At 45.0% G+C, this 27,186-nt stretch overlaps 1 protein-coding gene across 8 annotated transcripts in view; it reads right to left on the bottom strand.

The window, feature by feature from the left end:
- LOC123999246 (voltage-dependent L-type calcium channel subunit beta-1-like) overlaps positions 1-21,914 on the bottom strand; it is a 36,826-nt gene extending 14,912 nt beyond the window's left edge. For 4 of the 8 annotated variants that reach the window (XM_046304805.1, XM_046304807.1, XM_046304809.1 and 1 more), the window contains exons 1-6: positions 21,603-21,914; positions 18,062-18,148; positions 2,273-2,392; positions 1,809-1,931; positions 1,373-1,509; positions 816-883 (exon numbers count right to left, since the gene is read on the bottom strand). In XM_046304805.1, coding sequence (XP_046160761.1) covers positions 816-883; positions 1,373-1,509; positions 1,809-1,931; positions 2,273-2,392; positions 18,062-18,148; positions 21,603-21,692 — 625 coding nt within the window. In that variant the 5' untranslated portion in view covers positions 21,693-21,914. Of the gene's footprint in view, positions 1-815; positions 884-1,372; positions 1,510-1,808; positions 1,932-2,272; positions 2,393-8,055; positions 8,251-12,453; positions 12,609-18,061; positions 18,149-21,602 lie in introns of those variants that run through there. The other 4 variants (XM_046304808.1, XM_046304812.1, XM_046304810.1 and 1 more) reach the window with 3 other exon arrangements.
- Between the last annotated feature and the right edge of the window lie 5,272 nt (positions 21,915-27,186).

Below are 27,186 nucleotides of genomic sequence, written 5' to 3'. Positions count from 1 at the left end.
AAAATATATATATAATAATAACAATAATAATCTGCCGTTGCCAGCTACAATAGTCATTTACAACATTAACAATGTCTACACTGTATTTCTGATCAATTTGATGTTATTTTAGTGGACAAGGAAATGTGCTTCTCTTTCAAAAACATGGATATTTTTAAGTGACCCCAAACTTTTGAACTGTAGTGTATATATTTCTGTAATTCCACACCATCAATCTTTCCTTCTGTCTCTATGTCTATTTATTTCCCTCCGTCTCAGTGAACCGTACTGTCTATCCAGCAGCATGACTGAACTGAACTACACTGTTGCTGAGCAGTGCTAACACATAAGGTATGGGCTGAGTCTCAAATCGGACCCTATTCCTATTAAAGTGCATTACCTTTGACAAGGGCCAATAAGGCTTTGGTCAAAACTAGTGCACGATGTAGGGGACAGGGTGCCCTTTGGGATGCCTCCCTGGTCTGGCCAAGCGTAGTGATCAGATTTAATGAGAGGAGCACTATATCCTCCGCTCTATTTCAGGCTGGTCCTGTTAGCCATACTAATGACCTGCTAGGACCCCTCTCCTTCTCTCTGTCTGTCTCACTCCAGTATCAGCAGCACACCCACGGAGACGCTCCCCTCCACACTGCAGATATCCGTTTCATCATGGATCACCAACTATCCAGTTAAAATCTACACGGAATATTAGCGACTGGCCGCGACAGAGGGCTATATCTATAGTCACACACACAGTGCTGTAGTGTGTGTGTCTCTTCTCGCCAGTCGAGAGGTGAAGATGACCCCCCCAACCCCCCCACCACCCTTGACCTTACCTGTGCCAGGAGGGGTGGGCCTGCGTGTTCCAGTGGCAACGTCCAGGCTGGAGCTGCCACCAGATTTACTGTAAGAGGGTGGAGGAGAGAACAATGAGTGGATGGTTACTGGTGAAAAGTGAGGTGGACTGAAAAAAAATAGTCATTGAAAATAAATTGAACTTTTCCTATTTTTAATTGTGAAGTAAAGTAGTGACTGTTTGATTTGGTGATAATTGTACTGTATTATGTTGCATGCACTGTGGAAGCCAATTGGATAACAAGGTTGGCTCAATTCGAATTGAAGGCAGTCAATTTAGAAAGTAAACTAAAATGACAATTGAATAATCTAAAAAAGGGAATTTATTTCCAATGACTTCTCAATAAACTGAAAAGTAGACGCTACTTATTTCAAATTCAAATCACTTTCTGAATGAACTGCCTTCAATTCGAATTGAGCCCAACCCTGTTGGATAACAGCTCTGATATGACGGAGCCGATAGGTAACTGATCTATGTTGCCGTAAAGTGACAGGGTGATGTGTGCCAGGGGACGTGGGTGTGGGCAGCAGCCAGTACCTGGAGCTGAGGCGGTTCTGTCTCATCTTCTGCTCCTGCAGTAGCCTGGTGTTCTCCAGTTTGACTGGGCTGGGGATGAATCCCACCTCACAGCCCTCCTTCACCAGACGCCCAATCCACCAGTCATTATTGTACTTCTGCACAGAGCACACAGACAGACAAACATCTCAATACCACCCAATAATACACACACCGGTCTTCTCCTCCCTCGCTCAGAGCCCCTGCTGTTGTTGCCAAGGCAACCACCGCCGCCATCTTAGCTTGCTTATCGACACATCAATCAGATATATATATATAGAACCGGATGTTCACACTATAACTGAACAATATCCCGCCGTCTTCGTAAAGCTCAATGGTATGGGGACTAACTCATCTTCAGAAACAATCTAACAATAAGAAATAAGAAGGCCCAGTGTTGTTTACGCAGCTCTGGTACCTCTTTGATGTGTAGGAAGTCTTTGGCTTCAAAGGAGATGGCCATGCCCTGCACTGGGACGTCGTCATTGGGCCCAGAGTTGTAGCCCACATTCGTCCGCACAGCGAAGGCTACTGGTTTGGTCTGGGGAGGTGGGAGCAAAAGAAAAAGGCAGAACAAAGAATGAGAATAGAGGATAAGAAAGACATGAGGGCGACAGATTGGACAAGACAGGATGAGATACTAAACTCATGTCGCTCAATGTCTATTATGTCACAAAGACTGTTAATGAATGTTAATTGAATAGAAATATATATTATAATATGTGTTAACCGGGTGCCTAAAACATTGAGGGGACCCTGTTAGCGAGAATAGTCAGGTGTATAGTTAGGGTCGGGGTGAATGGTTAAAGACTGCTGTTCTGTACGGCTGTACTGTATAACAGAGGGACAGGGTCACAGGGAAGGGCCATGGTGACCTCTGACCTTTGCTTTCTCGAGGGTGGCGAGGGCCTGTAGGTCTGCCTCCTTCCGCAGCGCCTCTGGGTCCTCCTCCAGGGACACATCTGAGTCCGACGGCCGGCTGGTGTAGGAGTCGGCAGAGCCCTGCAACACACACACACACACACACACACACACACACACACACACACACACACACACACACACACACACACACACACACACACACACACACACACACACACACACACACACACACACACACACACACACACAGAGTAAGGAAGTGAGAGAGTGAGTGAGGGTTTATGTGTGAGAGAGAGAAAGAAAGAGGGCAGAGAGATAGGAGGTATAAAGAGAAGGAAAGAAGGAGCTGGGTCATTTGTTCTAGTGTGCTGTATGTTTGTACGAGCGTGTGTGCATGTGTGTGTTTGTGTACACAAGCTTATTCTATGGCATGACCATACGTCCTTGAAGAAAACCCCTGTGCCAGTAAGGACAATAAAGACAGCAATAGTATTACTGGAACCACACACACACACACACACACACACACACACACACACACACACACACACACACACACACACACACACACACACACACACACACACACACACACACACACACACACACACACACACACACACACACACACACACACACACACACACACACACACACACACACACACACACACCTCCCCATAACAAACACCAACAGACAGACATGGGGGAGAGAAATTAGTTGACTGTAGAGGTGTGTGTGGAATTAGGGATGAAACAGTTACCGGTTTCATGACAAACCAAGGTAAAATTCCAGACTATTAGTATACCATTTCAAATTTTAATTATCATTAAAACCGTGTTTCATTGCCACAGTTTGAAAAACTCAAGGTAAATACTGTCACACGATAACACGTTATGTAAACTCAGCAAAAAAAAGAAACGTCCCTTTTTCAGGACCCTCTCTTCCAAAGATAATTCGTAAAAATCCAAATAACTTCACAGATCTTCATTGTAAAGGGTTTAAACACTGCTTCCCATGCTTGTTCAATGAACAATAAACAATTAATGAACATGCACCTGTGGAACGGTCATTAAGACACTAACAGTTTACAGACGGTAGGCAATTAAGGTCACAGTTATGAAAACGTAGGACACTAAAAGAGGCCTTTCTACAGAAAAACACCAAAAGAAAGATGCCCAGGGTCCCTACTCACCTGCGTGAACGTGCCTTAGGCATGCTGCAAGGAGGCATGAGGACTGCAGATGAGGCCAGGGCAATAAATGACAATGTCCATACTGTAAGATGCCTAAGACAGCGCTACAGGGAGACATGTTGGACAGCTGATCGTCCTCGCAATGACAGACCACGTGTAACAACACCTGCACAGGATCGGTACATCTTAACATCACACCTGCGGGACAGGTACAGGATGGCAACAACTGCCTGAGTTACACCAGGAACGCACAATCCCTCCATCAGTGCATAGACTGTCCGCAATAGGCTGAGAGAGGCTGGACTGAGGGCTTGTAGGCCTGTTGTAAGGTAGGTCCTCACCAGACATCACCGGTAACAACGTCACCTATGGGTACAAACCCACCGTCGCTGGATCAGCCAGAACTGGAAAAAAGTGCTCTTCCTTGACGAGCCGTGTTTTTGTCTCACCAGGGGTGATGGTCGGATTGGCGTTTATCATCGAAGGAATGAGCATTACACAGAGGCCTGTACTCTGGAGCGGGATCAATTTGGAGGTGGAGTGTCGGTCTTGGTCTGGGGCGGTGTGTCACAGCATCATCGGACTGAGCTTGTTGTCATTACAGGCAATCTCAACGCTGTGCTTTACAGGGATGACATCCTCCTCCCTCATGTAGTACCCTTCCTGCAGGGTCATCCTGACATGACCCTCCAGCATGACAATGCCACCAGCCATACTGCTCGTTCTGTGCGTGATTGCCTGCAAGACAGGAATGTCAGTCTTCTGCCATGGCCAGCGAAGAGCCCAGATCTCAATCCCATTGAGTACATCTGGGACCTGTTGGATCAGAGGGTGAGGGCTAGGGCCATTCCCCCCAGAAATGTCCAGGAACTTGCAGGTGCCTTGGTGGAAGAGTGGGGTAACATCTAACAGCAAGAACGGGCAAATCTGGTGCAGTCCATGAGGAGGAGATGCACTCCAGTACTTAATGCAGCTGGTGGCCCATTTCTGTTAGTCACATCTCTAATGGAACTTGTTCATTTTGTCTCTCAGTTGTTGAATCTTGTTATGTTCATACAAACATTTACACATGTTAAGTTTGCTGAAAATAAACACAGTTGACAGTGAGAGGACGTTTATTTCTTTGCTGAGTTTAGTCACCCAATCAACATATTTTGTTAATTTAAAAATCCGGCAGACGTCGACTTGGGTTGTAAAAGTGTTCCAACAGCAGAAACACTATAGAATCCTATACAAGACTCCTGTATTTAGGTCAATTGTTGGGCTCATTGCAATTACTATAACGGTCTTCTTAAGATTAATTTGTATTTATGTCAATAGCGCATGAGGTCATTGCATACACTCAAATGCAACACAGAAGATTATATATGCCATTTAGCAGAATAATAATATATGTCATTTAGCAGAAGATTGACTGTGTGTGTGTGTGTGTAAGTGAATAATTATAATAAAACACCAATAATAATAATCAATATATTTGCTATTCCCTCGTTTAAAGGCGTGCAGCAGGCAAACCCAGTGATGCTACTGGTCCCTCATCTACAGTTGTGACACTCGAGCATTTGAAAAGGCAGGCTCATGCGCCCACGTCATTAAAAATGCTCAAGCCCTCACTGCAGGCCTTTCATATTACATTGCAAAGGACATGATGCCATTTCAAATTGAGAGGCCTGTCTTTCTGAGGCTGATGGAGGTTGCCGTGCCTCACTACAAAGTGAGTGCTGCTCATTGTATTTGTTTGTTTGTTTGTTTGTTTGATTTGCTTACTTAAGGTTGTGTTCATTTAAAGCTGCACTATGGAAACGTTAAACTCTCATGGCCACACGGTGCCATCTTTAATGCTAATTTTATTATTTTAACGTTTATACACACAAAAAGTGCATAGTGCTGCTAATTTTATTTGTTGTTTGTTGGTTTTCAAGATAAAAACGATTTCAGTGCATCATTACTTTTTTACACATTTCAACAAAACCGCGATACTGATAACCGTGATCATTTTGGTCACTATAATCGTGAGATGAAATGTTCATACCGTTTCATCTCTGTGGTATAACACAATCAAGGCCTTGTGCCTAACGTGATAACCTGTGTTTTTCCTCCCCTGGGATCTCTCTCCCTCTGCTTTATCTCTCCTTCACTCTGTCCCTTCTCTCAACATGTTATTTTCCACTGCCTGGCTTTTCCCATCTCCCTATGCTTTGCTTCATCTCTGTTTAGATCATAATATGTACTGTAGTGTGTTCTGTCCACCTCCGTTTAGACCATAATATGTACTGTAGTGTGTTCTGTCCATCTCCGTTTAGACCATAATATGTACTGTAGTGTGTTCTGTCCACCTCCGTTTAGACCATAATATGTACTGTAGTGTGTTCTGTCCACCTCCGTTTAGACCATAATATGTACTGTAGTGTGTTCTGTCCATCTCCGTTTAGACCATAATATGTACTGTAGTGTGTTCTGTCCACCTCCGTTTAGACCATAATATGTACTGTAGTGTGTTCTGTCCATCTCCGTTTAGATCATAATATGTACTGTAGTGTGTTCTGTCCATCTCCGTTTAGACCATAATATGTACTGTAGTGTGTTCTGTCCATCTCCGTTTAGAGCATAATATGTACTGTAGTGTGTTCTGTCCACCTCCGTTTAGACCATAATATGTACTGTAGTGTGTTCTGTCCATCTAGACCGTTTAGACCATAATATGTACTGTAGTGTGTTCTGTCCATCTCCGTTTAGACCATAATATGTACTGTAGTGTGTTCTGTCCATCTCCGTTTAGATCATAATATGTACTGTAGTGTGTTCTGTCCATCTCCGTTTAGACCATAATATGTACTGTAGTGTGTTCTGTCCATCTCCGTTTAGAGCATAATATGTACTGTAGTGTGTTCTGTCCATCTCCGTTTAGACCATAATATGTACTGTAGTGTGTTCTGTCCATCTCCGTTTAGACCATAATATGTACTGTAGTGTGTTCTGTCCATCTCCGTTTAGACCATAATATGTACTGTAGTGTGTTCTGTCCATCTCCGTTTAGACCATAATATGTACTGTAGTGTGTTCTGTCCATCTCCGTTTAGACCATAATATGTACTGTAGTGTGTTCTGTCCATCTCTGTTTAGACCATAATATGTACAGTAGTGTGTTCTGTACTACTGCCTGGTGCCTACCTCATTTTGAATGGTTCGAGGCAAATATCCCAAACAATCACCTATAATTGTCATCAGGTCCACCTCTCTGTGGCATTTCTTTTGTTTCACCCTTTATTAATAACCTGGAGGCACAAAGGGAACCTGCCTGGCTGCCTGGCTGCCTGCCTGCATTGAAGCCTACTCATCAAATACACACATTACTGTCTGGCACATAACACTTGGCTGGTGTGATATGGGTGTGAAGTGGATGCATCAAAACACATATGCAAACCTGAATCACATCTGATCAGGCGCTTTGATGTGTTTGAGTGTGGGCGTGTCAGAGAGAGAGGGAGATAGAGATAAAAAGGCCCGGATTTAATATTAGCGCTGATAAATTACTCATGAAGTGGCTATGGTTTCGTCCACTTTCACCACCCGTGATGCCTGGTAACCTGAGCCTCTCTGGCTGACCCTAATCCACCCATACCACACAATAAAAACGCTGGCCTTGCCTCCTCTCTTGGGGGGGCTCTGCTCAGAGCGGAGCGTTCCCTGCCTGGTATACTGTACACTACAGCCCAGCACTGGGAGTACAGCCTGGCTCACTTGTCAAATGTTTGAGTGCTCTCTTTATGTAACTATCTCACTTGTTCTGTTTTTCCAGGTGTCAGATTCTCTCGCTCGCTTGCTGCATACACCCGTGGGAGGTGCAGACAAGAATGCGGACAGCTGAATGTGCAAGGCAGAATGAGTGAGTCATTAGGTGTGGGGTTTTAAAATAGAGGTGAGAATGTGGTGAGAATTGACATCCACCATATGTAATGATTTCAAATATGAGTTCAAATACGTGGGCATTTGGTAATTAGCACACAAGTATGTGCCATAAAAAAAAAAATCAGAAAACTCGGACTCCCTATTGGTCTCTGGCTGTTACAACAGCAACTACAGGTACTGTTGCTGTGCATAGAACCGTGTGAAAAGAAGAGAAAAAAATTAAAAGAAGGGTCGAGTCCCAGAATGCCCCAGAAGGTAAACAGGGTCAGGGGTCGGAGGTGAAGTTTCAGCGGCTTCAGCCTCCATCTCTGCTCCAGAGCAATAGAGACCAGACAGGACTTGAAGGGCTAAATGTACACTAGGGCAACCTGCCGCTGACAAACAGAAATACTGTATCTGAGAGAGAGATAGGTACTTTGATATTTACTGTTTCACTTTATACGGGTTGAATGAATAACAAACAGAACGTTGATTCTAGTGCAGCCACCTGTCGCATCAAAATCATCAGTGGCTTAGCAATGCCACGCCCGGTAACCAAGGCAACAGTTAGACTTCCAGGGGAGCCACCCGACCATCCCTACTTCCTGTTTCATTAACACAAACACACACCCTTGCCCATCTCCCCGACACAGACATGCAGTGTTTAATAATGATGATAATAGCCGTTGCCACTTACCGGCTCTGAGTCATCCTCTAACCCATACAGGTGCATCCCAACATGGAGAGCTGAATATTACAGAAAGGTTAATTAAGCTAGATGAGGAACCAAGAGGACTGTGTCTGTCTACGAGAGAGAATAACGAGAGAATAGCTTACTGCCTCAGAATAACTCACAGAACAGCAACTCCCTGACTGCTGCAACAGGTCTGTGATGCAGTGAAAGCAGCAGAGAGGGAGCTAGAGGGATGAGTGAGTCTGCGTGTGTGTGTGTGTGTGCGCGCTCGTGTGTTTACAGTATGCGTGACTCACTCACTCAACCTGGTCACGCCACATAACAAACCCGCAGAGTAGAAAGACAGAAAGACGGGAGTGAAATCGATGGAGAGAAAAGAGAGAGGGAGACACAATTAGGGACTTAATCAATCCTTGACTAAACAAATAAAGTCTGGAGGGGGAGTGTGAGGCAGAGACCAGGGTGATGTACCGATCAACAGGCAGTATGGATACCTCTTACCCTCCCCCTTACGCTTTCTCCCCTACTGTCCTCTCTCTCCTCCACCTTTCTCTTTCTCTCCCATCGCCTCTCTACATACTCCTTTACTGCTTACTGTCCTTCCCTCTTCCACTCCCTCTCTTTATCAATGGATTCTGTCGCTAATTTAGTTGCTCACAGCTCCTGTTCAAAATAGCTAAAGACCACCTGATCCCATAGCTGCTCTCCCATTGGCCAGGCCAGAGTTCCCAGTAGTGTCATAGTAACCAGCCCAGTTGCTTAGTAGAGAGAGAGAGAGAGAGAGAGAGAGAGAGAGAGAGAGAGAGAGAGAGAGAGAGAGAGAGAGAGAGAGAGAGAGAGAGAGAGAGAGAGAGAGAGAGAGAGAGAGAGAGAGAGAGAGAGAGAGAGAGAGAGAGAGAGAGAATCAGAATAGGACCACTCACTTTTGGAAGTGGTGAAGGCAGAAGAAACGGCTAGATTAACATGCTCTCAGAAACACACTCAACTGGTTACTAATGGCTACAGCTGAGCTTGTATTTGATAAACAGCCTGCTTCAAGGCTTTTCCTATAGAGCTGGGCCCATAGACTTATATAACGATGACTGGGTCCCACCCAAATCAATAAGACAGAATGTTTCATAATACGCACATCTCTGATAATGTCACTCCATACCCGTATGGAAAAGATCTAGAAGAATTTGACAGGATTCGTATATGTTCTCACTAGAAATAGTCAGTAATACATATGGCACCAAATACATTTATTTATTAGACATGATGTCCACATCATTGGTGCCCGAGGAGGAGCTGTTGTGGGGGTTACCTGCCTTGCTCAAGGGAAGAATGGCAGATTTTTCCACCTTGCTGGCTCAGGGATTCAAACAAGCAACCTTTTGGTTACTGTCCCAACACTCTAACCGCTAGACTACCTGCCACCCCAGAGGGGAGGAGGAGGAAGAGGTAGAGTCGCGGTGGAGGAGAGAAGGAGGACGAGGATATGGGTAATCACTTCAAAGCTGAGCCATGGCAGAAGGTTTCACAAACTAGATTTTCTTGGCAAATATTCACACACACACACATATATATATATATATATCCTTATCCATTAAATACAATTTACAGTAAGAAATGTTTTCAGTTGAAAACTGAGGGAAAAGAGTGGGAGTGTGAAAGACAAGAGCATTGAATAATGAGAGTGAAAAGCGTTGCCTTGAGGGGAGAAATTATGTTAATGATGTTGCCTCTTCTGATGCAATAAAGCCCTTACTGTTCCAATACGTGATGGCATGATGGAGGAGGGAGAATGCATCTACAGGCTACAGCATAAGTTACAGACGCATGATATTCGGCAGATTTTTCCACCATGCCGGCTCAGGGATTCGAACAAGCAACCTTTCGGTTACTGTCCCAACACTAACCGCTAGACTACCCGCCACATAAGTTACAGGCGCATGATATGGAACTTTCTCACTCCGAATTAGTCACGATTCATTCAGGATTATCCGTAAATCATGGTAGCATCCACATTAATGTAGAAGTGTTTCGAAACATATTCATTTCTTATTTTCAATAAAAGTGACAATACATTTACCATTTGTTTCCATCGGGCACAAAGTCATCTGAAACACAGCCAAAACAAACAGGAAATGCATCTAACAAATTAGTAGAGTCACAAGCTTGATGTAATAATTTCATGCTAGGAATATGGGACCAAATACTAAACTTGACTACTTTAATACACATATAAATGAATTTGTTCCAATACTTTTGGTCCCCTAAAATGGGGGGGGGGGGACTATGTACAAAAAGTGAAGTAATTTCTCAACGGTTCACCCAACTAGATTGATGAAAATACCCTCAAATTAAAGCCGACAGTCTGCACTTTAACCTCGTTGTATCATATCAAATCCAAAGTGCTGGAGAAGAGAGCCAAAACAACACGTGTCACTGTCCCAATACTTTCAGAGCTCACTGTATCCAGTATGTGTTGGTGAATATTATATGCATCTATCTAGTGCTTTGTGACTGTCTGAAAACATAGAATACGTGTTGTCAAGTCATATGCCTCGCCTTCATGATGATATAAAGATGTACAGATAAAAACAGACTACGATTCAAAGTGAGAAGGCGGTGTGTGTGGCAGAGTGAAATCAGATCGAAACGATGGCAAGAAAAGATACCGAAGTGAAATACAATAATGGTCCAAACCACCGGTATGATTAATTATGACATTCTAATCCTGACAAGATCACAATCTCTCGCTACTCCTCTAGGCTGTATTTCTGCCCCATCCATCCCTCCCTCCAAGCCCTCCCTCCAAGCCCTCCCTCCAAGCCCTCTGTGTGATCGGAGCAAACAGTCTGCCCAGCTGTAAACACAGTCAGAGACAGGGCAAACACACACTCAGACTGCCAGCAGAGAGGGAGACGGGACAGAATGATCAGCCCAGGCTCAATCCCTCTTCTACAGGGGTTTTCACATCCCACAACAGCAGCACTGGCATAAACAGTAGGTACAACACCAGTCAGCGGTGGAACTGAAGAACAACAAGCAGCAACAAAAAGCCACCCTCTTCCAGAGGATTAAAAAAGCAACAGGTATTGAGAAGCAGAATGCCAGGTTGGTAGCTAACAGTGTACTAAGAGAGGAGCGTTAGAGACGTTCCGTGTCTCGCGGTGGCCAGTGGCGCTTCCCAATGTCTAAATGGCCATGTGCTTGGCACACGATGCCTGCCGTTGTCATGACAATGGGCTGGACGACAGACAACCGTGTCTTTGTGAACTGCTATCTAAAAAAGGCCCTGCACTGCGGAGAGAGTCCAAAACAAAAAGAAGTGGGTCATGTACAGACCTCACCGCAAATACACAGAGAGGTGTGATTCAGCTCAAAGTGGGCACTGATGAAGTACTATCAACAATAACTTTGTGAAAAAGGATAAGCTAATAGCAGATAGTAGTACTAGGCAAGTCTAATTATACTGTTGAGACCTACAGCATTTTTTTTAAAAGGTACTCTGAAACCAAAACAACAACCAAAACAATGACAATACGCCTAGGAACTGGAACAATAGGAACTGGAACAATAGGAACTGGAACAATAGGAACTGGAACAATAAAAAGCACTAAAAATGTCAGAAAATACCCTCCTAGGGGTCCACCTATCAAGAAATCAGCAACATAAATGTAGCACTCGGTCTGAAACTTGTGGAGGTCAAAACCATTACATTCTCATGGACACTCTTCGTTAGGAAACACTGACGTTAGGCACGATGTGATCTGCGTCTCTGGGGATCCAGGCTGAGACCAGCTGGGACAGGACAGAGAGAGAGAGAGAGAGAGAGAGAGAGAGAGAGAGAGAGAGAGAGAGAGAGAGAGAGAGAGAGAGAGAGAGAGAGAGAGAGAGAGAGAGAGAGAGAGAGAGAGAGAGAGAGAGAGAGAGAGAGAGAGAGAGAGAGAGAGAGAGAGAGAGAGAGAGAGAGAGAGAGAGAGAGAGAGAGAGAGAGAGAGAGAAAGAAGCCTCATAAAATGGCTGTAGGGGCCAGGGACAGTAAGGCTGGCGGGTCCCTCAGCAGGCAGGCAGTCTACCAGGGGGACTGGAAGTATAATTAAAAACCCAGCGCCCTCCCTGCAGCTGTGGCCCAGCCCAAAATGGAATCACAGAACGCAGGCGAAAGAATAGGATCAAAGAGAGCGAGAATGAGAGAGACCAGGAAATGGCGCATCAAAAACTTTTTTCTAAGTTAAAGTGTCCTGTCCACCAACCTAAATTTCAACCCTCTTTGACACACACGCCCACATAGTCTCACAGACATACCCCAACACACACACTCCTACAGTACGGCAAGGCGCCCTTCCCGGACCAGGTGCCAAAACAGACTCACCAAAAGTGTAATGCGTTTAGGTTTAGCCAGGTCTGTCTTACCATGCCGGGCCTGCGATACCTGTCGGTCTGCTCCATACCGCGCTTGCCACACCACGGCAAACCAGAGGGGCAAAGCCACAGTCCACACCAACGACCAGCAGTGTGCGTGTGAGAGAGAGAGAGAGAGAGAGAGAGAGAGAGAGAGAGAGAGAGAGAGAGAGAGAGAGAGAGAGAGAGAGAGAGAGAGAGAGACCATGCCGGCAAGTGTGTAAGTCCCCCCCCCACCACCCCCGAGAACCTGAACCTTGTGTATGAGGAAAGGAGAGGGGAGTGAGGGAGCTGGGGGTGGGAGGGGGGGGGTTCGGGTTGCAGGACTTGTGCTACATTTGCAAACTGGGGAATTATATTTAGCCCTGGCAGGACAGAAACAGGACCGTGAACGCAACACAGCGAGCCCCAGAAGGAGGCTTGGTATGCAGCCGTCAGTCATTCAATGCCCCCACTGACGTGGGAGAGAGGCTGGGGCAGGGGGGGGGGGGAATAAAAAAACTGTCCTCTATCCTGCCCTCTCCCTCTCTCTATACCCAGAACAGGACATCAAACAAGGGGATGATATGGGGTCAGAGGGGAGGAAGTGACTAGATTGGGGGGGGACAAGGACATCCAGTGCGCAATAATATGACAGCACACTTGGAACCAGTCAGCACATAGGAGGTGAGTGTCCCCTACAGACAAGGGAAATAAAACTGACACATTTCAAGGCCACACAGGTTTATTCTAAAATCTATTTGATTAAATTCAGGCAACAGTTGGCATACCTGTTCCAGCTACACAAACTGGATACAATACCTACTAGCTTTCAGTTCTAACGTGTTGCACTTCAATGGATTATTCCAGCTTCTACTATCATGAACATGTCCCTTCTTCTTTAGATCATACTTCCTTATGTAATGATCATACTTCATCAACCTGAAAGCAGGTACGCAAACTTAGATCATTTCAAGTAGTCAGCAAATAAGTCAAGATGAGTCGGCAGATTAGTGAAGATTAATTGAACTTGAACTCTTTGGCCCAGCGAGGCAGCCAGCCAGGCAGCAGTCGGTCAGTTAAAATGGCTCCAACCTGTTAAACTAAAGTGCCTAATTCAATCATATCTGCTTCAGTCAACATCCGCATAGCTGATGTTTTGACGTGTCGGAGGTGGAACTGCGTAAGAGCTGTCCAACCCACAAGTGGCTCCTCGTATTATACTGTACCTAACTAAAGCGGACATTGCCATTGGCTGCCGAGAGTCGCACTAAGCGAAATCCCATGCAGCTTGTTTACAAGTTGGAACACTGGAATGTGAGATGTAATCTACACCTCGATAAGGCTGATAGAAATCCTCATTATTTTGTTTAATGATTTCCATATATCCTACACTTTCTAATGCGAGTTGAACGGATGTGGCCTCGTAACAATGATCACAAGAGCAGCTGCTCATCGATTTGACGCGGTTCCACCGCGGTTCCACCTATGACACCGCCAAAACATCAGCAGTGGCGTAGCACAATTTAGCAGGGCCCCCACGCAAGGCCCAAGCAATTCTAAAGCTAAAGTTAGATTATTCAAATATGTAATCCAAGTTTAAGAGCACTATTAAATTCTGCAGGGCTAATTTCTTTAGCATTTTGGTTTTTCTATAGATGTAGAACATAAAACAAAATGTATAAAGCAAACCCTTAGGCCTTGCGCAGCAAATACTTTGACTGTTTAAGCATATGATGCAAAACGGTGATGACATTTTCGTCTTAAGGGGTTAAGATATAGGTTGAGACATAGCTGGCAAGCCACTGACGGAGTTGACAACTTCTCAAGACAGACATATTTTTGCCTCTAAAAACAAAAGTGCAATACAAACATCTAAAATATGGAAAATCATTTATTTGAAAATCCCCAATAAAAAAAACTACCATTCCATCAGATCTTTCTGCACTCTGATAGAGTTGATGTTTCATGGAGTTAACAAAAATGGCATTTTTCATCTTCAAGTGGTTTAGACCGTAGCAATTAGTTTTTCCCTCAGTTGCTTTATGACTAAAAGCTAATTAAATGTAACATATTCATTCATACTCCAGATGGCGTTGACAGTTTCTGGTTGTGACCATGGTGATTCCCATATTGTCTGTTTAAATCTATCAAAAGTAGAGAACTTTCCAGACTATGCATTGCCCGATATGTAATGAGGACATGAATAAGGATTTTAGACAAATCTGACGCTGTTGGCCAAATCTCCGAACACATCTTTTAGGAATAACAATTTTAAAATATATATATTATTTATAGCCACAAGAAAACATACTTCTTTGGTTAATATCCATTATTGACATTTTTATTATGAAATTGGGATCCTTTGCATTTCCAGGCATAGGGCAGACATGGAAATTAATATTTTAAAATATATATATATATTTTACCTTTATTTAACCAGGCAAGTCAGTTAAGAACACATTCTTATTTTCAATGACGGCCTGGGAACAGTGGGTTAACTGCCTGTTCAGGGGCAGAATGACAGATTTGTACCTTGTCAGCTCGGGGGTTTGAACTCGCTACCTTCTGGTAACTAGTCCAACGCTCTAACCACTAGGCTACGCTGCCGCCCCATACTATAATATTGAAAGCCGTTTGAAAATTAAAAAATTCAAATGTACATTTTAAGCTCAAATAATGCAACAAAATAATTGTTTTAAACTATAAAATAAAATGTTTCCCTGCTAGACAAGGACAGTCCCAACCTTCAAGAATCCCTGAGCAAATTTCCTGCTATTCTATACATTTTGCAATGTGAAAAAAAGGGTGTTGATGTATGGGGTTTTATTGGGGGGGGGAGTGGGGGTGAGTGCTACGCCAGTGTACATCAGCTATGTGGGTGTTGGCTGTCGCCGGTTAACGCTTGATCTGATTGAATCTAGGCCTAAACTAAGGAAAGCAGGGTGTCTGGTATCTCTCTATTCCACCAGCAGAGGGCAACGTCTGACACTGTGACAGGTGCCTCGCCGTAGCGACGCAGGAGTGGTTGACTGACTGGTGATGAACAGGCAACCAGCCAGCCAGGTCCACAGCATGAGGAACAGATTGCCAGAGAGAGGCAGGCAGGCTAGTATTCTCAGAGCCACTCCCAAGTGTCAGCCACTCAGACTACTGTTTGGTTCCCTCGCTTCAAAGAGAAGCAGCCGACTGCCAGGCTGCACTGACAGAAGGACTGATTACATTTTCCCTTCCAATGGAAAGGGAACATACACCCGAGCAGGATTTCTCTCCCACACAGCTGAGAAAAATATGAGGGCGAAAAAGAAATGAGGAAAAATGACTGCCACTCAGACGGAGGAAATTGTAACTATCGGTTTATCAAATTCTCCTCACTCAAATGAGAAGAGGTGATTTCAGGCTGTATAATTAAGATAGCCTTCATCCTGTGAACATTGCGGTCGTAGCATTTAATTTATTTGTCCTGAGCTTGGAGCAGCTTTCTTTTACGTAACACAAGTTGTGAAACAGCCAATTGACCTGACTCTGGTGCCATCAAAAATCATGATTAATCATGACCTAATGGCGTTGGACTGACACAGTTGCTCTAAATGGAATGGCAAAAGAAGGAAACTGAACCCTGGCGAATGAGCCCTCAGGGATGCCAGGTTGATTATGGTCCTTCACTGACTGTGTTGTGTAGGGGTCAGCTCATCTCATGTCTCTATGGTATAATAGCTGGAGGGCATTGCCGGACAGCCGGACAGTCAACTGTATTGATCACAAAAACCCATCTGAATGTGTGTGTGTGTGTGTGTGTGTGTGTGTGTGTGTGTGTGTGTGTGTGTGTGTGTGTGTGTGTGTGTGTGTGTGTGTGTGTGTGTGTGTGTGTGTGTGTGTGTGTGTGTGTGTGTGTGTGTGTGTGTGTGTGTGTGTGTGTGTGCGAGAGAGGAGAGAAATAGACAAAGAGATTGATAGTTAAAGAGAGAGATGTAGAATTGAATCCTCAAATCATCTTCAGTCAGCCCAGACATTGAAACAGCAATGAACAATTCCAAAGAGGCAAGGAGGTCACAAGAAGTGCATCTGATCTACATCTTGTGTCTTTCACATCCATATTGCCTCTTCTTTCCCAGGTTACAATCACAGCTAGTAATGGTGCTCATTACTACATGCCTGCCACTCCCTGTGTATCTAAAGTACTCTATTATTGTGTACACACACACATACACACTAATCCATCGAAACATCCTCTCCTCCTCTCCATCCCACTGTGCCTGCACACAGAGGGGAGATTCGGTGTGCCGGTTGCCATGGAAACCAGACCAGTGTACCGGCTTCACCGCTGGCTGATTGTGTGACAGTGTGTGTGAGACTTAAAGCTTGGAAAGAGTGTTCAGCTCGCAGTTGCGCAAGAGGGGGCAAACATATACAGTGCAGCTAGCTGCATACATAGACATAACACAGCCTGCCTACATAGTGCATTATGACATGTAAATGAAGGATTTACTGCAAATTGAGGTTGTATACAGGTTGGTATCCATTTGGGACACACACTTTAAATGGCGCCTGCTACCGTACATGTCCGGCTCAGAGCAGACTTACAGAGAGTTAATGAGGAGATGTGCCAGTGAGTAGGGGAGGGAGGGGTGCCACAGAGGATGAAGTTAGCTAACCTTTAGAATCCACAGGAAGGCTACACTCCCTGTGTTCACTGCCAAGAGAGGGGAGTTTTTTTGTGTGACACCCATAGCGAGCAGGTTAATGTCGTCAGGCAGGGGCAAAACGTCCCCTACCTCAAATGAAGAGGTCGGGGAGGGAAAGGGGACACATGGTGGCATAACACAGGGCCTCTTTAATAAAATGTTACGTCCGCATGATGAGCTGTGATGGAGAAGACACGTGTGTCACCTTAAACACCTTCCCCTCTCTCCAGACCTCCCGGAAAGGAAGTGTCTCTGTGTGGTGCGTTTCCCCCATGGAAACATATTTCCTAAAGCCTGTCTCTCCTGCTGGAGAATAGCAGGCTCCCATGGGCTCACCCTGACAGTGTTGATCAATGAACCACGGGGAACCTGGGGAGGGAGTGCTGGGGAGGGTCTGAGCCCTACACGAGGACCTGGAACCAGGACAATCAGGACTGGTGGGATCTATCTCCTGGAGTCCCCTAAGAGGCACTCTCTCACTCTCGGTCTTGTTCTTATCCAAGCTGCATCGATCTGACCAGTTTATTGTTGATTCATAGTGAAAAACATTGAGTCCTGAGTAGGTGGGAGCGTCCACTGGGGAGGACAGCAGAGGCATCAATTGTGTTTATGAGAGCAACATAAATGAGGGGTGACCGAGATAGGTCAAGGAAAAAAGAAATAAGACAGCTATTGGACAGATGAGAAAGAAGAGAAGGAAAGGGGGAGGAGAAAGAGGATAACAACGTGTAATGTAAGTAAAACTGCAGAGAGCTTTGACGGCTGTGTGCGAGTGACCATGTGAATGTGTTTGGGTTACTTATATGAGAAGGCGCTAATAGCGCTGCCGCAACATCCATACTGATCCAATCGGGCTATTCTCACCTATGAATCTCTTGAACTAATCACCAGAGGAATCAGGCAGTCTAGTATATGGTACAGTATAGGTACAGCATAAGGCGAATAGGGGTTCTTACCTGCCGGACAAAGCTGTTGGAGGTGGTGTCAGAGGAAGTGCTTCCATCGGAGCGCTTGAAGCGGCTCTTCCGTTTGGAATACTTTCCCTAGAAAGAAGGGAGACAAGGAGACAAGAAACCAAAAAAAAAGAGACATTAGAAGAAGCTTCACAAAGCAAGTCTTAATAAAAAAGTACACTTGAACAAAGTTTTGTTCACAAACATATTTTCTGTTGAGAAAACATAACGAAACCTCCCAGCTTTGTTCTAGCGGTAATTTAATCTCAAGACTTTTAAGTCTACAAAATTAAATTGTTTATGATACTGGAACTCTATGATTAGGAGAGCTTCAGGAACATAGAAGACAATGACCAGAACAGATGGAGCGCTGCCAGAGATGGGAGTTAAGAGGAGACAATGTGTCCTGATCCTCTCCCAGCACCAGTGTACTCCACCATCTTAGCTCAGCTTCATGTTCTACCTCCATTACTTGTCATTATTCATGTAGGTTGGGACCCTGTAATGTGATTGGCTGATCCCTGGCAAATGGCCTATCTGGCTTGTGCAGGGCCCTCCACTGCATTAGAGCCCACCCTGGCCACGTCACCATGGATACGCAGTGCCGGATAATTGCATTTGTTGGCAATCAGGAAGCCTGATGGATCAGACTAGTGGGTTGTGCCGCTCCTGTGTGCACAGATGGACAGGGACCACTGCCTGAGCGGAGGCCACAAGAATAGTACATAGGAACATACAATACACTCACACATTGACTGTATGCATGAATACGTGCAGTGTTCAAAAGGTAGACACCCACATGGGTCATATTCCTGCAATCAATAACCTCTCAGAGCCATGTTCTCTTTCACAAAATCATGCTCACAAACTGTACAGTTTGCCGCCACACACCTGCTCCCAGCAACCCAACCAACCCCACCATCATACACACACACACACACCTGCGCCCACAGATATGACCAAATTGATCAGAGCAGTACACTTTACAACAGGTCTAATCAGAATACTCCTCAGTGTGTGGTATGGGCCAGCTGTCAGAGAGTTTGAGTCAAGCTGTAGGTCCAGCTGTTGTCCAGCTCCCCTCCCATCATCACTGAGCCGGGGCACCATAGTGTCCAGAGGTATGTCTCTGCCTGTGCTGACAACTTCTAAACAAATGTGCCCTCCACACCCGCAACAATGCTGGCCCGGACATGTGCAGCATCCTCTGTTGTCTACACACTATAGATCATATTCAGAGGATGAAGAAAAGAGAAAGCGCAACACGATCTCTGCATCCTTGACAGGTGAGTTGTAGGAAATGAGGAGAGGGGGGGGTGTATAGCGCTGGCCATGGGGAGAGGCTGGCTACAGTAAAGGGCAGGGAAATGCCATAGAGGGGAAGTAGGGAGGGGAGGTTTCCTGTCTGTAACCAACCTCCAGGGCTAAGTGACTAATTAGAGGGGGGTCTGACGCGAGCGCTGCTCTGTTAGACAGGAACTGTAAACTGGGGAGGGATGGGAGGACAAGCCTGTGGTGTGTCTCCATCTTCCAGCATTAACAGAGCATAGTCGAACATTCTCCAGGCAAACATACAGCAACAGCACTCCTCCGCTGGTGCTGCATGCAGAAGAACAAACACAATCTATAATCTGGGCTATTGTATCCAGGCTTGATTTAGATCAGTTCAGCATTCTCCGGAGCCTGCTCATATATTTCCATCTCTGTTGGGGTTGGTTGTTGCCATTCAGTGTTACTGGGGGGCCTTTCCTCCAGGATATTACTAGTACGGTCACAAATGGAACCATTTTTTCTATATAGTGCACTGCTTTTGACCAGGACCCACAGGGCTTCAGTCAAAAATAAGTACGCTATGTAGGGAATGTGGTGCTATTTGGGACGTAGTCTACAAGTGTGGTCCCCCGGTCGTCTCTCCACAGCGGAGTTATAACTATGCCAGCGTGACCCGCCGCAGGTCTGCGTGAACTTTATATCTAATTGATCCGAGTGCCACACACAAACCCTTCCCCACCACATTACACAAGGAGGGGGTCCATCTGTCTCTCAGCACAGCACTAACACGCAAGGGATAGAAATCTGACATCTAAAAACAGTCACAGAGAGAGAGCGAGAGAGAGAGGCAGAGCGAGAGAGAGAGAGAGAGCGAGAAATAATGATGGGGAAGGGAGAGAGAGATGGGGAGAGAAAGAGTGGGAGAGTGAGGCATGCAGGAAGCATACTTGGCATGGCTTGAGGTGTTGGGTTGTATACAGCACGTGTTGTTTTTCTGTGATGTCGCGGTTTCCGTGGAGAGACAACGATGGAGCTTAGCGTGGGCGGGTTTGTGCTGGTCATTGGCGTGGGAGGGGTTTGTTACGGTCATTCTCACCCCCCCCATTCGATTTTATGACCAATCATGCCCACGTAACCAGTTTTAACATATACTGTATCTTCCCCAATGCCATTTATAGCTACATTCTGAAAATTTAGAGTTCTAAAAGAACAAGTGTTGTGTAAGAAAACATTGCATGAGCACAGATATAGCAATTATCAAAAGCCAATATGCTGTTTGTTTTTGGAGGGCAGAAAAGGCATGGCTCTAAGAGAGAGCATTATAACACATGATATGATAATTATGTGCGATCTTATTCCATTAAATGTGTCTGCCAGTGTGTATGGCATTCATCCCCTCTCATTTCTGGAAAAAGGATGTTCGTGATCCTCATCATTAATCAGCAACACCTTGAGTTCATGACAGTTCCTGGCAAGCAAAGAAATAACAATGCAATAGCTATGAGTAGGCTATAAAGCCATTAAACAGAGTTTAATGTCCTTACTCCTGCATGAAGGCAAAACGGATGAGCGAGAAAATCGTGTCCACTGTCCACACAGTCCATTAATACGTGGGCGTGGCTTGCATCACTTGTGGACTTCATCCATCGAGTAACATATAGCACATAGCGCTATAATTGCGGACAGAGTTAGTTCAATCATCATTGAGCATTAGCCTACAATAATAGGCAGCTTTGTGTAATTATTGACCATCAAATGGTCAAACCAAAAATAGTCATTGTCATGTCATAAATACACACTTTTACAACACATAAATTGTTTTTTTTTTAATAATCAAAATAAAACATGTCATAGTCTATAATTCCTGTGGTTCAATTTGAAAGTGGAACAGCTGCAGATGGTAACGAGAAACAGAAGAAGAGACACACAGCAGCCACAGTTACCATATTAATGGCCCACTGTGACCAAACCAATGCTTTTACTGTAGATGAAGAATACATGCATTACTTTGTTATTACCCTGGTTATTAGGCCTACTGATAAGTTCACATAGCAACAAAAACGTGTCAGGGAATTATAACCTACTCCATTAAATCTTATTCGCAGCTGGTTCGTTCACCTGCTTCACTGCTTGTAGAGTCCCTGTTATGACAAGTCAAACTGTGGACTGTCAAAATGTCTAAACAAAAAGCTTCAGCAACAGGCGGACTGGCTCCATCAAACCTACGGTGGGATTTCCCCGGCAGGCTTGAGTTGTAGCCTATACTGCTTACCTGTGTGTGAGGATGTTGATCAAACATGTCCATTTGGATCTCCTGGGTTGAGGTCGAAGGCGTCCTGGACATACTACTTTTCTGTACCATTGATTTACTTTTTCAATCCTATTTTCTAATTCCTATATTTATGATGATATCGCTATTGTCATTGTCAACGAATTTACTTGCCGTTGTTTCCCCGAGGGTGCTTCCCAAGCGAAGTACAATAGCAACAGCGGCGTCGTCTACAGTCTATCCTTGCCCACCACCCTCTGTTTCTTCACTCAGACAATACGGACGGGGCGCTCCACTCGAGATTCCAGCTGCGAACCGAATAGGTCCACGCCCCATTGACCAGGCCCCACCCTCATCACTGATTAATCAACGAGAGACCAACACGGAAGGGATGTCTTGTGAATGGGTAAGGCAATTAGACTAGGTTGCAACCTGGTCTAACCACAGATTATATCCACATGTTTAGATGCTCACCTCATTTCAAGTAGCACTGTAGGCACTTGTCGGCAGTGGTACATCAGTTAGGATATGTAGCCTGTTGGCTTACTGTTTTTTCTTATATACATTCTATCTATCATCTATCATCTATCTATCTATCATCTCAATGCGATCAGAGAAACATGAAAAGCATCAATATAGTCCCGAAGATGATAATTATACGGTACATTGATTCCAATGTTATACAGATAAGTCAATATTCATTACATTAAAATCATGAGACACAAAAAAACAAAGGTACATTGCATTTGATTTCCCCCATATGAGCACTACATTGTTATAATGGTCATAAATACAGTACCAGGCAAACTTTGGACACAGCCACTCATTGCAGGGTTTTTCTTTATTTGAACTTTTTTCCTTCATTATAGAAAAGTAGTGAAGACATCAAAACTACAGGGAGACAGGACGGACAGCTGATCGTCCTCGCAATGGGAGACCACATGTATCAACACCTGCACAGGATTGGTACATCCGAACATCACACCTGCGGGACAGGTACAGGATGGTAACAACAACTGCCCGAGTTACACCAGGAATGCACAATCTCTCCATCAGTGCTCAGACTGTCCACAATAGGCTGAGAGAGGCTGGACTGAGGGCTTGTAGGCCTGTTGTACGGCAGGTCCTCACCAGACATCACCGGCAACAACATTGTCTATGGGCACATACCCACCGTCGCTGGACCAGACAGGACTGGCAAAAAGTGCTCTTCACTGACGAATCACGGTTTTGTCTCATTGATGGTCGGATTCGTGTTCATCGTCGATGGAATGAGCGTTACACCGAGGCCTGTACTCTGGAGCGGGATCGATTTGGAGGCAGATGGTCCGTCATGGTCTGGGGCGGTGTGTCACAACATCATCGGACTGAGCTTGTTGTCATTGCAGGCAATCTCAACGTTGTGCGTTACAGGGAGGACATCCTCCTCCCTCATGTGGTACCCTTCCTGCAGGCTCATCCTGACATGACCCTCCAGCATGACAATGCCACCAGCCATACTGCTCGTTCTGTGCGTGATTTCCTGCAAGACAGGAATTTAAGTGTTCCTTCATGGCCAGCAAAGAGCCCGGATCTCAATCCCATTGAGCACGTCTGGGGCCTGTTGGATCAGAGGGTGAGGGCTAGGGCCATTCCCCCCAGAAATGTCTGGGAACTTGCAGGTGCCTTGGTGGAAGAGTGGGGTAACATCTAACAGCAAGAACGGGCAAATCTGGTGCAGTCCATGAGGAGGAGATGCACTGCAGTACTTAATGCAGCTGGTGGCCACACCAGATACTGACTGTTACTTTGATTTCGACCCCCCCCTTTGTTCAGGGACACATTATTCCATTTATATTAGTCACATGTCTGTGGAACTTGTTCAGTTTATGTCTCAGTTGTTGAATCTTATGTTCATACAGGCATGTATTGAATGTATCAGATATCAAGGTAAGACCCAGATGCAGACCGTGTCGAAGTGAAAATGTTTATTACAGCAACAAAGGTATAGGACGGCAGGCAGATAGGGTCAGGTAATTCAGAGGTGGGGCAAAGGTACAGGACCGGAAGGCAGGCTCAGGCAGAGTGGTCAGGCAGGTGGGTACATGGTCAGGCAAGGGTCAAAAACCAGGAGGACGAGAAAAGAGACTGGGGAAAAGCAGGCGCTGACACAAAACCGCTGGTTTGCTTGACAAACAAGACAAACTGGCACAAACAGACAGAAACCACAGGTATAAATACTCAGGGGATAAGTGGGAAAGATGGACAACACCTGGAGGGGGGTGGGTGGAGACAATCACAAAGACAGGTGAAACAGATCAGGGTGTGACAGAGTGTAGATTGGTTTTTGTCGCCTTCTTCTGTCCAGTGTAAAGTATTTATGTGAGGTCCTCATGCAAGGAATGTTCCTTTATCAGTGCAGTTCTGTGGTGTGTGTGTGTGTGTGTGTGTGTGTGTGTGTGTGTGTGTGTGTGTGTGTGTGTGTGTGTGTGTGTGTGTGTGTGTGTGTGTGTGTGTGTGTGTGTGTGTGTGTGTGTGTGTGTGTGTGTGTGTGTGTGTGTGTGTGTGTGTGTAGGTTATGTGCCTTTATTAACTGGGTGGTTTGAGCCCTGAATGCTGATTGGCTTAAAGCAGTGGTATATGAGACCGTATAGCAGAACATTTATTTTTACTGTTGTAATTACATTTGTAACCAGTATATAATAACAATAAGGCAACTCGGGGGTTCATGGAATATGACCAATATACCATGGCTATGGGCTGTATCGAGGCACTCCGCGTTGCGTCGTACTTAAGAGCAGTCCTTAACCATGGTGTATTGCCCATATACCACATCCCCTCGTGCCTTATTGCTTAATTGACTCATTCATTTGGGCTGCAGAAGGGCTTAGCATTCAGGTGAGATCCTTCTCTCCAGCTGTTTGCCTACTGATGCCCATTCAATTCCTGATTCAGATGACAATGTCATACAGTTATTTTTTGGTCAAGAAAATTACTACAGTAACCCATTTGGCATGCCTTCTTATCAAGAAGAGAGATGTCAGTTGCATTCTATGCTGCTGGGTAGTCTGAATGGCTTCGAGGGCGTTTAAGTCAAGTCAAATCAAATCAAATTGAACATGAACAAAGCAAGCAGGTTAGCTCCCCGGCTTCGCTCCTGAAGGTGAAAGCTTGTGGCAGAGGCTAGTTGCAGGTAGAAGTTTTATGGGAAAATGGCTTCAGTCTGGTCCGTCTCTCCTCCATGTCCTCCTGTTCTACACAGCAGATAAAACATTCACGTAATGTAGTAATCTTGAACTTAGTCTTCTCCAGACAGAATGCAGGTGGATGTTATATTTCATAACTCTCCACCCATCAGGCATTGATGCGCTTTGAAAGACTAGTCATGGCTCATTTCAACACCATCATCCCGGAAACCTTAGACCTACTCCAAATCGCATACCGCCTCAACAGATCCACAGATGATGCAATCTCAAATGCACTCCACACTGCCCTTTCCCACATGGAGAAAAGGAACACATATGTGAGAATTATGACTACAGCTCAGCATTCAACACTATACTCCCATTGAAGCTCATCACTAAGCTAATCCCCTTGGGACTAAACACCTCCCTCTGCAACTGGATCCTGGACTTCTTGACAGGCCACCCCCAGGTAGTAATGATAGGCAACAACACATCTGCCACGCTGATCCTCAACACGGGGGCCCCTCAAGGGTGCGTGCCTAGTCCCCTTCTATACTTCCTGTTCACCCAGGACTGCATTGCCAAGCACGACTAAAACACCATCATTAAGTTTGCTAATGACACAACGGTGGCAGGCCTGATCACTGACAACGATGAGACAGTCTATAGGGAGGAGGTCAGAGACCTCCACACCTGGCAGTGTGGTGGCAGGACAACAACCTCTCCTGCAGCGTGAGCCAGACAAAGGAGATGATTGTGGAATACAGGAAAAGGAGGGCCAAACACACTCCCATTCACATCGACCGAGCGGGTCGAAAATGTCAAGTTCCTTGGTGTCCACATCACCAAGAAACTATCATGGTCCAAACACACCAAGAAAGTCATGGGCATGACAATGCCTTTTCTGCCACAGGAGACTGAAAAGATTTGGCATGGGTCCCCAGATCCTCAAAAAATTCTGCAGCTGCACCATTGAGAGTATCCTGACCGGCTGCATCACCGCCTGGTATGGCAACTGCTCGGCGCTAATGAGGGTAGTGCATACAGCCCAGTACATTACTGGGGCCAAGCTTCCTGCCATCCAGGACCTATATACTAGGCGGTGTCAGAGGAAGGCCTAAAAAATGGTCAAAGACTCCAGCCACCCAAGTCATAGACTGTTCTCGCTGCTACCGCACGGCAAGCGGTACCAGAGCGCCAAGGCTCGGTCCTAAAAATCTCCTTAACAGCTTTTATCCCGATCCATAAGACTGCTGAACAATTGAACATTTAATCAAATATGCCACTGAGACTATTTACATTGACCCCCTTTGTTTTTACACTGCTGCTATTCACTGTTTATTATCTATGCATATTCACTTTACCCCTACCTGTACAAATTACCTCGACTAACCTGTACCCCTGCACATTGACTCGGTACTGGTATCCCCTGTATATAGCCTCGTTATTGTTATTTTATTGTGTTACTTTTTTCTTTCTTTTTTTCTTTCGTTTATTTAGTCAATATTTTCTTAACTCTATTTTCTTAAAACTGCATTGTTGGTTAAGTGCTAGTAAGTAAACATTTCACTTGAATACACCTGTTGTATTTGGCTCATGTGACCAGTGGCGACCTGTCATTCATGATATATAACTTTTTTGTGGGGGGAGCTTGCTGTTTTGCATGTTATTTTTGCATTAATACGTGTCACATATCAGTTTGCAAAGAATGTAAAATAATACATATATCATTGAGTTAATTAATCAGCATACAAACATGGTCTCTTTTATGTTTTCTTGAGTAAGGCAGCTCCAAAATGCAGGTGTTTCAGCCTAGCTCCATGCTTTCTGTGGTGGTGGGGCAAGCTAGCAGAAAATACGGAGCGTTGCACCATGATTGGCTCAGTGTTCTGTCACTCATGGGGACACTACGTCACTGCCAAGTCTAAGGGTAGAGCTAGAAAATTATATTCCCTTAGGTGCCTCCATAGAGTTACATTAGAACTGCTCATCCAAGAAGGCTTAAGGTCATAGGCCACAGATAAAATTACGTCATATCACGTTATATGTACAGTAGCTTTGATTGGACTGACCTGTCAATATCATACATTCAAAATCATAGCTAGCAGTCATCATCATGATTAAAGTCGACAATCTACTGGAAAATGCTTTTTAATCCTTGTCATATGAAGAGAAATTATAGATAAAACGTATTGGTGCTCATCGGCCATTGGACATATTCATTATACAACAAGTTGGAAATCGCAAATTCAACAATCAGTAGTTTGGAAGGAATCAGTGACTAACTGCAAGCATTGCAAAGCAATCCCTAGAATGCTATTCAGTGGAGTGGCTGTGTGGTCCCAAATCTGGGATTAAACATCTAACATTGGCCATGCTGTCAATTAAGCATGATTTGTGCCATGCTCAAAACAACTGTTAAC

Source organism: Oncorhynchus gorbuscha, linkage group LG16, assembly GCF_021184085.1.
Source record: "Oncorhynchus gorbuscha isolate QuinsamMale2020 ecotype Even-year linkage group LG16, OgorEven_v1.0, whole genome shotgun sequence".
Classification (NCBI taxonomy): domain Eukaryota; kingdom Metazoa; phylum Chordata; class Actinopteri; order Salmoniformes; family Salmonidae; genus Oncorhynchus; species Oncorhynchus gorbuscha.
This window is presented reverse-complemented; position numbering and strand designations above follow the sequence as displayed.